General features: G+C 38.6%; 1 protein-coding gene across 1 annotated transcript in view; it reads left to right on the top strand.

Moving 5' to 3' along the window:
• Positions 1–154: 154 nt before the first annotated feature.
• Positions 155–12,105, top strand: part of LOC124619634 — a 216,078-nt gene continuing 204,127 nt past the window's right edge. The window contains exon 1 of the mRNA XM_047146147.1: positions 155–268. Coding sequence (XP_047002103.1) covers positions 197–268 — 72 coding nt within the window. The 5' untranslated portion in view covers positions 155–196. The remainder of the gene's footprint in view (positions 269–12,105) is intronic.

Raw genomic sequence — 12,105 nt, forward strand, 5'->3', positions numbered from 1 at the left:
GAATTACTGCAGTACCTAAAAAAAGTGCTGGTTAACAGTTGCCATGACAACGGTGTGTGTACATAGGATCTTTAATGCAACTGTAATCTACTACTGTAGAGTTTAAGTTTTTCAGGCTAGGTGGTAACTTACTTTCAGAAGGATGTGTGACTTAGTGAATCAGCTTCTCGCTGTTAAAGCAATCAGTGACAAAGACATGGAAAAGCTGAAAAGTGACAAATACTTATTTTACGATCCACTCGTGTTGATGGATCTGAGACACAAACAGGTAGGTGTATGAAATTTAAATCGTACATGAAAGTGCAGAGTTTGTTGTTAATTTCTGTGATCGTTAAACTGCAACACGTATACAAATTCGCATTACACGCATCCAAGTAAAGAATTATGATCTCGCTTTGTATAACAATCGACATCTCTCACACGCATTCATTCTGCTTTAGAAAATCCTATGTCAACATTATTTTCAATTACTGTATTTCTCAGTTGTCGGCAAGAATTATGTTATATCCTCTATAAATATTGGTTATAGTGTACGTATGATATACAGGGAACAGGACGAAGCCAGGACCACTACATTGTTGGTGAAATGTGTTGTTCATATAGTGGGAGTTAACCATTGTTGTCTGCTTTATTACTGTTTCGCATTTCACGGTTCTGAGTGTTTTTTATTGTGGAATACGTTATTAAAATTAGTGACGAGGCAGTTCCTGACCCATCTCGTGAGTCCCTTACTGGTAATCCTGCTGTTACAAGGAAATTCATGCTAACAAAGCATGCGTGGCATTGGGAAGTAGAAACAGCTTCCAGGAGTGGTCTTGCCGAATCACCAGAAATACCTGTGAAGAAAAGTTGAGTTTGCATCTCAACTATTTTATTCGACCTTCTTTTCAAGGAGTCCGAATTACTTTATACTATACCTTTCATTACTGCCGTAGCGCTTTTGTAAGGAAATACACCTGGTTATTATATTGTTTCGATACACATTCACATTACAGTTCCAATGCCGATGAAATTGTCACTAACACAGCCACATAAGATGTAAGTGAGAAAGAGTAAGACAAAAACGGAAAATAATGACAGTAAACGCGAATGATCACATGGTTTGGAGTGTTTTTGTAAAAATATCGCAACCTAAAGAAATGCCGAAAACAATCTGGAACTCATCATGTCGTTAACTTTATTTATGTTTCATATTGTTTCCTTTCCTTGCGGTAAGTGCTTAATTACTGCGGGTTAGATTAGATTAGATTAGTACTTGTTCCATAGATCATGTATACGACTCTTCGTAATGATGTGGAATGTGTCAGGTTAATAAAAGGTTTCTATACAAGATATTACATTACACAAAATATTACATGACACTTAATATTTCTTTTTGTGGGAGGTTGGGGAAATTACCCACTTACTATATCTAAAAATTCTTCTAATGATTAGAAGGAGTTGCCATTAAGAAATTCTTTTAATTTCCTCTTAAATGCTATATATCTGTCAGACTTTTGATGCTATTAGGTAAGTGACCAAAGACTTTCATGGCAGCATAATGTACCCCCTTCTGAGCCAAAGTTAGATTTAACCTTGAGTAGTGAAGACCATCCTTTCTCCTAGTGTTGTAGCCATGTACACTGCTATTACTTTTGAATTCGTTCTGATTGTTAATAACAAATGCCATAAGCGAATATATATACTGTGAGGCTACAGTGGAGATCTCTAGCTCTTTAAATAAGTGTCTGCAGGATGATCTTGGATGAGATCCTGCAAGTATTCTGATTACACGCTTTTGTGCAATGAACACTCTTTTACTCAATGATGAGTTACCCCAGAATATGATGCCATACAAAAGCATAGAATGAAAATAGGCATGGTAAGTTAATTTACTCAGATGTATATCACCAAAATTTGCAATGATCCTAATAGCATAAGTAGCTGAACTCCAACGCTTCAGCAGATCCTCAGCATGTTTTTTTCCAGTTCAACCTCTCATCAATACATACACCTAGAAATTTTCAGTATTCTACCTTAGCCACCGATTTCTGATCGAAGTCTATATTTATTAATGGTGCCATTCCATTTACTGTGTGGAACTGTATATACTGTGTTTTGTCAAAGTTTAATGAGAGCCCATTTGCAGTGAACCACTTAATGATTTTCTGAAAAACATTGTTTACAATTTCACCAGTTAATTCTTGTCTCTTGGGTGTGATTGCTATACTAGTATCATCAGAAAAAAGTACCAGCTTTGCATCTTCGTGAATACAGAATGGCAAGTCATTAATATATATTAAGAACAGCAGAGGACCCAAGACTGAACCTTGCGGCACCCCATTCTTGATTGATCCCCAGTTTGAGAAATCACCAGTTTTTTGCATATTATGTGAACTACTTATTTCAACATTCTGCACTCTTCCAGTTAGGTATAATTTAATACGTTATTAAAATTAGTGACGAGGCAGTTCCTGGCCCATCTCATGAGTCCCGTACTGGTAATCCTGCTGTTACAAGGAAATTCATGCTAACAAAGCATGCGTGGCTTGGGAAGTAGAAACAGCTTCCAGGAGTGGTCTTGCCGCCATCATCCTGTACTCTTGGTTTCCCTGTCTCCCTTGTAATAATATTCCTGTTGAGGAAAGGTAATGCTAGAGGAGTATGTCCTGTTACAGTGCTCAGCTTATAATTTTGAGTGAACAGTTTAATCTTAATACACATACCACAGTACTTGAGCTTATATATAAGTATTCCATGATTTACGTAATCAAAAGCCTTTGATAGATCACAAAAAATCCCAACGGGTGACTTCCGGTTACACAGAGTATTTAATATTTCATTAGTGAAAGTATATATACCATTTACCATTGAAAAACCCTTCTGGAAACTAAACTGACATTTCGTTAAAACTTCATTCTTACAAAGGTGTGAAGCTACTATACAATACATTACTTTTTCAAAAATTTTGGATAGGGCAGTCAGAAGAGAGATTGGGCAGTAGTTGTTGACATCAGACGTATCCCCTTTTTTATGCAGTGGTTTAACAATGGCATACTTCAGTCTTTCTGGGAACATAACCTACTTCAGAGAGCTATTACATATGTGACTAAGAATCCCACTTATTTTTTGGGAACAAGCTTTTATTATCCTGCTGGAAATGCCATCCATTCCATGTGAGCTTTTATTCTTGAGAGAGTTTATTATTTTCCTAATTTCAGCAGGAGAGGTGGGTGGAATTTGAATTGTATCAAATGGTGTGGGTAAGGCCTCTTCCATTAACTGCCTTGCTTCTTCTAATGAACATTTAGATCCTATTTTCTCTACAACATTTAAAAAATGATTATTCAAAATGTTTTCGACTTCTGGCTTGTTGTTTATTAAGTTTCCATTCGCTTTGATGGTGATGCCATCATCCTGTACTCTTGGTTTCCCTGTCTCCCTTGTAATAATATTCCTGTTGAGGAAAGGTAATGCTAGAGGAGTATGTCATGTTACAGTGCTCAACATATAATTTTGAGTGAACAGTTTAATCTTAATACAATTTTTATATATATGTAAATGGAAGCTCTACTGAAGAAGCTCATAAACATTAACTATTCTAATTTGTTTAACAAGATTACTGAGTTTGAAGTAAATAATTTATGTTTCATTACTGGCTGAGAATATTTAAAAACTAGATATGGTATGATCTTTATTAACCGTGTTGAAGCGTATGAGGATTTCAGTTTCGTTTACGTAAACATTCTAAAACTATTTTTACTTCTGCACGTGTCTTCAACTTTTGTGGAAGCATGACGCGCTGTTTCTGGTGTCATTATTGGATGGGGTAGGCGCGCATTGTCCCCATCGCACGGCTCCTCACCTGTCTTGCACACACCCGAATTTTAAGCACGAAATGTCTCAGATCGTTAATTTTTTTTTTAAAACTTGCAGTTCATATTTATAGCTAATATTGCAGATGTAACTGTTACGTAAGTGACTAGCAGAGGAAAGGAACATCTACTTACTATACTTTGCAAACCATCATGAGGTGCATGGCAGAGGGTACGTCCCATTGCACCAGTTATTAAGGTTTTTTGCTTTTTTATTCACATATGGAGTGCGAGCAGAATGATTGTTTGAATGCCTTTGTGTATGCAGTAATTATTCTAGTCTTATTCTCACGATCTAAAGTATGCGATACATAGGGGTTATAGTATATTCCTACAGTAATCATTTAAAGCCGATTCTTTAAACTCGTTAATAGACTTTCCTGAGGTTGTTTTACGTCTATCTTCGAGAGACTTCCAGCTCAGTTCCTTCAGTATCACTGTGACACTCCCATGGATAAAACAATCCTGCGACCATTCGTATTTCTCATCTCTGTATACATTCAATATCCCCCATTAGTCCTATTTGCTACGTGTCCCATACACTTGAGCAATATTCTTGAACTGTGACTAAATGTCACATTACCGACGATTTCTACAAAACGTGACTTTAATTTGATGACATGAGATATTTTATAACAATCCCTGTAGCTCGGTTCATATGATAACTTTTTGGAATTACGTATACTTTATGAACTACTAATCGTCAGAAATATGTGAAGTGTCTACTGGGTGACAAAAACTAACACTTTCCTTACACAAGACGCCTGTTAAAAGAAAAGTCGATGCATACAGGCTCTCCACAGTTATTACTAGTTATATTCAGTCAGATTTGGGATGGAGTAAGAAATAGTCGTGGCCATTGGTCTGCCTACCATGCATACTGCATCAGATTCATAAAACGTGGTCATGCAAACTGACAGTGCACAAATGACTAAATTTTGACATTACTGTTCCGCAGATATGACACACAGCTATTGGATACAATATTGTCCGACAATTTTCTGAAACGTGCTTTACAATGTTGACAAGTGTCTTTATTAATTCCAAATGGTAATCGAATTACGTTAATAATCTTCTCGTCGTTCTCCTGAAGACAGAGGTGTTGTTAAGCCCAGACCAAGAGTCCAACGAAAGCAATGAATTATTTTCTGCAACTGGCAAGAAGACGTTTCGGATGTAGTAATGAAAAATTACAGTGAATTATTTTCTGCAGCTAGTACAAAGACGTTTCATATGCAGTATTGAAAATTATTCTTCGCCATTTTCCAGATTTTGCTACATTGAGTACAATATTTTAGACACTAAAAAGCCCTTTTTTAAAATTTTTGGTCCTGATTTCCCTTATCTTCCTGAAGATGGATATAAAGCTCGTTCATGCTTCAAGCTCATTGCTACAAACTTCACTTGAAATGATAAACTGCGGTTTTCACACATTTCCTGCACGTAACCTGACTGACTAGCGTTATACACATCATTTTAGTGGATTACAAGAAGCTTCGTCTTCATGTCAGCTACGAATTTCTCTATAGCACAGGGTGACACAGAATAACAGGAATATTGGAAATGAGTAGCGGCAGCCAAGGGCAGGTGGCAGCACTGCGGGCTCGTGACAGTAAGCGATTAACCGTACGCCATTTCAGTAATCATGGATCAGTGGAGCAGACAACAGCGTGTGTTAGCAGCCATAAAAATGTTCTATAAAAACAATGATAGTTTGGTAGCGGCGCAGAGGGAGTTCTGATGTTTTTGTAATAAATCACATCATGACGTTCTAAATTTAGAACGTCATGATGCCGTTCCATCGAAACAAGCTAAAATGTTGGATTAATAACTTTGAAGAGACTGGATCTGCCGTCAAGAAGAAACCAACAGGACGACCAAGAAGTATGCATTCTCCAGTGAACATTGATGTTGTACGTGAGTCTGACTGAAGCAGCACACGGCATTCAGTTCGTAAGCAAGCCACTATGGTTGGTATGTCCCGGGAGAGTGTTCGCAGAATTCTTCATCTTGATTTAAAATTTCATCCGTACAAACTGCAGATGGTGCAACAATTGAAGGACAACAATTATCGGCTATGATTTGGATTCTGTCAACAAATGATAACAAAAATAAACAATGACAATGAATTTCTAAACAAGATGAGGAACAATTTCATCTCACAGGTTATGTAAATAAACAGAACTACCGTTAATGGGCAAACACAAATTCTAATGATGTTCATGAGCGCCCTTTACAAGCTAGTAAGGTGACAGTATGATATGATGTTTCATCACATGGGATTATTGGACCGTATTTTTTCGCAAATGAGCAGGGGAAACACAATAACATCTGGTTAGTCGGAGATGTTACGATCTTCCGTTACACCTGCATCGAACAACTTTCCGAATGTTCAAGAAGCCAGATTTCAATAGGACAGAGGGACTCACACAGTGCACAGATGTGACATACATACGAGAATTGTTTAGCAACCGTGTGATCTCACGATTTGGTAACATTCCCTGGCCCGTAGATCGCCAGATTTATCCGTTTCTGATTTTTTCTTGTGGGGCTACCTCAAGAGCAAAGTCTACACAACTCGACTAACAACCTTGGATGAGTTACAACAGAGAATTCGGGATGCAGTTCACCGTATCCTAGCTAAGATGTTGCAGTGGTCAATGAAGAATCTCCACAGCAAATTTCACGAATGTATTCGTTCAGGAGGATACCATCTAAAGGACGTAATTTTTTTTTAAATGATAAATGCCATCAGTGTTTCGTAAATCCCAAAGTTGTAAGGTTTCAATTACTATGAATGCAATTACTTTCCTTCATCAGTTCTAGTTTTATTTGATTGTGGAAATGTTTCTGTGTCAACCCGTATTACCATTCGACATGTTCTGTACACTTTTACTTGAAGTGAACTTCGTATGTTTGCGACTTCTTTTATGTGTAATTTCCTGAATTCATTTAACCAGGTCGAAGGAGCGTGGAAATCAGCAATGTTCATCTTATTTACAATTCAGAGGGCTCACTCTCTCAGAACTGCCTCAGTACCGATAACGGTGTAGTGAATCTCACGAGGAATTCTAAAGCTTTCAAATAGCTTTTCTTTCATAGTTTTTAGAGTTTCATTTTGGTGCATATTTCTACTTTTTGTATATCTTTCTTCCATTTGCACAACTCACCATCAGATTTTACGAAATGAAAGTCGACTTTCTTGAGGATATTTTTCTTCTGTTGTTACAACTAAAACTCTTGTACTTGTAAAGAACGAACAAAAATACCCCAAGTAACTGTAAAGCAGCTACAGCCGATATGGCCAAACAAGCAAAGAAACTGACTTTGCACGCCGCTTAATTTTAAGCATTTGCTCCCTTCTTTGTTTAACAAAAGGCCGACAACATTCTAAATTCGAATGAATGTCAAATAAATTACATATAAATAAATACTAATAAATTACATATATGTTGGTCTTCAGCAGAAGTAGTTTATTTCAATTGCTTGTCACGTTTTTCATGTTTCAACTTTGCAAGGCTGAAAACATTAGTTGGCATTCCGCACTGCTGTGAAACTCTGGAACCTTCACAAAGCAGATGCTATTAACAAGCACATATGAAGGAAACACACAGAAAATTGAGTTTTATCACCATTGCTGACTTTCAGCGATGCCACAAAGGCATGTACATTAAATGAGTTGCAGATTCGAGCGAATAACAATTGTGAACGACTGTATCAGAGAAACTATCAATGGAAACTGACATTCACTTCACAAATTATGATCACACTGTGCCGTGTTATCTGCTACTTGACGTTCACCTGCTTGGCTGAGTGGCAACGTGCTTGCCTACTATGCAGTGGGCCTGGGTTCGATTTCCGGCTGTGTCGGAGTTTTACTGCGCTCGTGGACTGAGTGTTGTGTTGTCCTCATCGTCACACCATCCTCATCCCCGGCACACAAGTCGCCTAACGTGGCGGCGACTGAAATAAGACTTGCACTCAGCGGCCGAGCTTCCCTGGATGGGGCCTCCTGCCCAACAATGCTTTAGGATCATTTCATTTCATTTTTGTTGATCGATACACGGTCAGCCAGTGGCAGATTATGGACCTAAATTCCGGGGAGGCCAAGAAACATACTGGAAAATCCCTTTACTTCCCTTTTAATGTAAGCATACTTGGCATTCCTAACGACCACCATCATCATCACCACCGCCACAACCACCACTCCTACTACTACTACTACTATGATGATGATGATGATGACGAGTGCTACAACTACTATCGCTAATAATACTAATGAAACTTTTATTTACAAACGAATTAGTAGATTGGATGTTTGAGTGTTGTTATTTGTGAAATAATTTAATTGAACGATCCTGCTCCTTCCTGAACCTTTCGACTTCATCGTCATACCTTGTGCCTCGGCTTTCAAGTATTGGTTTTCCAACTGAGTTACAGCAAGAACTGATGAATGACCCTGGGCTACACTTTACGTGTTTAAGATAAAAAAACACTCGTATCAGCCTAAGCATTTGTTGCAGGAATGGTAGCAATTAGGCGAAATAGTTTGAAAGCTTCTGGAAGAATTTGGTCCGTTCCATTCCCAGTCATTCTTTCGATTACACCCCCTAAGCTGACAGAGTGAGGTGCTAGGAAGACAATATATTCCGCAGTTCTACACTCATCTGCGAGCTACCGAAGGATACATCGTAAGTTGGTAATAATGAAGGACGCATCATAACCTGGTAATAATTAATCCGCACCGTCTATAGGGAAATGCCGGGCATTTTCGTGAATGGCAGATACTATTCTCGAGGTTACAGTTCCATCTCGTTCCACTGTCCGAAGGACCGCATTTACGAACAATACTGTCGAGAACTGCTGTGTGTTTGGAAGACCGGTGGAAGAAAGCATAAATGCTCTGAAGCATGGAGAAAAAAATCCTTGGATTTATACAAGAAGAGCACTGCTGCGAAACTAAATTTAAACGATGTGCTAAGCAGTGAGTAAAAAGAGCTGGGGCAGGGACAGTTTTACAGACCTTAAAAAACAGGCAATTTAATTCTGTTGCAAGAGTGGAAGCACCATCATAGGTTTGTTCTTCGTATCATAATTCTGACACACGCGACTCAGCACAGTGAATAAAGCAGCTTAGCTGATACCATGAAAACGAAGAAAATGTTCTTAAAAATGTCACCTTTGCAGTCCAGCAGCCTCGCAGCAATAGAGCATTGTGACTTGTCCATAACGTTTGTTGCTTTGTCCACAATGCAGACATGAAATCAGGTTCTATCCAAACATGGATTACAAATCGATTCATTTATGCATTCAATCAGTTCGTTCTGTATGGTTTTTTAAAATCCTCGGAAATAGCCCATTTTTCTTCCAATATGCTTTCAAATCTTCATTTCTGTTTAGCACAAGTATATTAATGGTTTTGAAATTTCAGTGATTCAGGAAATCGTCTGTCTCCTCATGACCTCTGAAAGGCAGCTCCTGCTTGACCAAAGACTTGTGACGTCTGTGAGCATTTCGGGATCTCTGTTGCCTTTCACTTCACTGTTGTATCTGATTTCCTTCTGTTTGTGATGCTCATCAAGTGGCTCTGAAATACTAAACACATGTTTGTAACAACGAAAAGTCAATTTTTGACAGTGTAAAGTAATTGGATAGATAAAAAATCTATTCACCAAGCGGCAGCAGAACACATAAAACAACGTTATAATCAGATAAGCTTTCGGTGCCATTGGCTCCTTCTAAGCAGAACGGTTGAAGTGGTAGGAAGAGGGATGAAGGAGAGGGATTGTGATTTTAAGTGATAAAGCACACACAACCACTCAGCTGCATTGCTCTGTTAAAATTGCTTGTATATCCTTACCTATATTTATACTCTAGTTGTTCTTGATTCATGTTTACATCAAACTGGGCAGACGAAGTTTCTTCACTTTCATCCTTACCACATATTCCAAAATTTTACCTGATAAATTGCACACTGAATTCATATTGTGTCGTTTTCGAACGTGTAGTACGCTGCTGAAGAAACTCACTAAACTCACAAAAAGAAACTAATACGCACGTTATACGCACGTTATCTGCAGTCAACAAGCAAGTAAACTAAAGTCCAATAGTGCTCAGAGCCATTTGAACCAAGCAAGTAAACTAAAGCAAAGGGACGTATTTCGCACAAGGGGTATATTTCGCGCGCTTTTTCCTCTCATCATACATGAAACTCTCGCTAGGTGATGATACTTGTTACCGTACTCTAGTGCACTCTGGCGAGATTTTGCAAACTTATTCCAGCGGTGGATAGAAAATCCAGTGGCAGAAACAAAAACTCTATAAAACACTATCAAAACAATAATACTAAACATAGATTAAAGACACATCAAAGCATAATGGAGATATACAGAGACAAGTATTCGATAGCGAAGTTTCAGCAGCTCTGTTCATTCCCTTTTGATGAAGCAGTGCACCGTGAAACTTGTGTGCTTGCGGGTAGGACATCCTTAGGCTGAAACACCAGATCTTTTGGGATGCCCATAAGAGTTGTACTCCGAGAAAACCACGCCCCCAAACTTTTGCTATATAGAGCCAAGCGGCATGAAAACACGCAGCCTTAAGACTAGCTTCTACCTGTTCTAAACATCACGTTACATTACACATCAAGAATTTTAAAAACTTTGACCAGCATTATTTAAATCCGTTTGGGAAATACGTGAAATGCGTTCTGATAATTTAAACACTGCAATACGTTATTGATAAACTTATTTTGATATATATTTTATGGTGACTCTACCTCAGAGTCTTTAATTACGAGGCGCAGATGGGTTAGCGTTAAGCTGTCACTGTGTGACTTGCTGTTTAGTGCCGGCAGTTTAGAAGCAATAACACAAGCCAACACCTTTCACGTTCGCCGACAAGTGTGCACAAAGGTTTCTTGTGAAAATAGTTATTGCTACTACTGCTACTTCTTCTACTAGAGTTAATCATATTAATATTTTACCAGTCAGGTTAGCTTTGTACCACTTACCTTTCTTCTTCCAGACGGCTGCCGTTCCACCTACTTGCATTATTTTGTATTGGATGTGACAGTTTTATTGCTTCTTGATTTCTATTTCATATTTCAGTTGTCTTTAAAACTTCCTGCAACCTCTTAGGCTTGTGATTATCGTTTAATTGCGTTGATTGTGACGACAGCTTCTGGCGACAGTGATTTGCTGAAAACGCCTGGTGGATACAAATATCTTCACATTTCACAGAAAACCTGCAATCCTGTTTGTTTTTACTTCCTTGTGCCATGCCTTCTGGCATGATCTAAGCTTAGCCAGAGCATTATATGTAGCAAAAATTGCATGTTTCTTAAGACTGGTCTAAAGTTATCTTGAATGACAGTGTAACTTGGTAGCAGTATTGAAACTGAAATTTTACTCTAACAATGCGTAGTTAGTATACATTTTCACTTTTCCAAGCGCTCAGTAACTATACATCTAAAATGTTACAATGCCTGTTGTAATATGTAATTTATTTTGTGCCCAGTATTTTCAAAAAAAGTAAGAAGTGGTAGAAGTTACCCGATTGATGTACAGAAAATTGAGGAGGTCTGGCTTCCCTTGCCTCCTCTGATCAGCCACCACTGTCCTCGTCCAAAGTTAGAAACCTGTCGTGTTCGACATCTACATCTACATATACACTCCGCTAGCTATCAAGCGGTGTGTGGCGCAGGACACAATTCGCGCCAAAGTCATATTTCCCGCCCTCTGTTCCGCTCGCGGATCGCGCGAGGGAAAAACGACTGTCTGAGCGCCTCAGTACGAGCTCTTACTTCCCTTATCTTTGAATGGTGATCGTTGCGCGATTTGGAATTTAGTGGTAATAATATATGCTCTACATCCTCGGGAAGATTGGATTTCGGAATTTAGTGAGCAGCCCCTTCTGTTTAGCGCGCCGTCTATCTGCAAAAGTGTCCCACTTCAAACTTTCTATGACATATGTAACGCTCTCGTGATGGCTAAATGTACCAGTCACGAATCTTGCCGCTCTTATTTGGACCGTCTCAATCTCTTGAATCAGACCCAACTGGTAAGGGTCCCACACAGACCAACAATACTCCAAGACTGGACGAACTAACGTATTACAAGCTACTTCCTTTGCTGAAGGACTGCATCACTTCAGGATTCTACCAATAAACCGCAATCTAGAGTTTGCCTTATCCGTTAATTGTGTAATCTGATCATTTCATTTGAGATCATTTCGAATAGTCACACCCAGA

The sequence above is a fragment of the Schistocerca americana genome, chromosome 6 (assembly GCF_021461395.2).
Source record: "Schistocerca americana isolate TAMUIC-IGC-003095 chromosome 6, iqSchAmer2.1, whole genome shotgun sequence".
Classification (NCBI taxonomy): domain Eukaryota; kingdom Metazoa; phylum Arthropoda; class Insecta; order Orthoptera; family Acrididae; genus Schistocerca; species Schistocerca americana.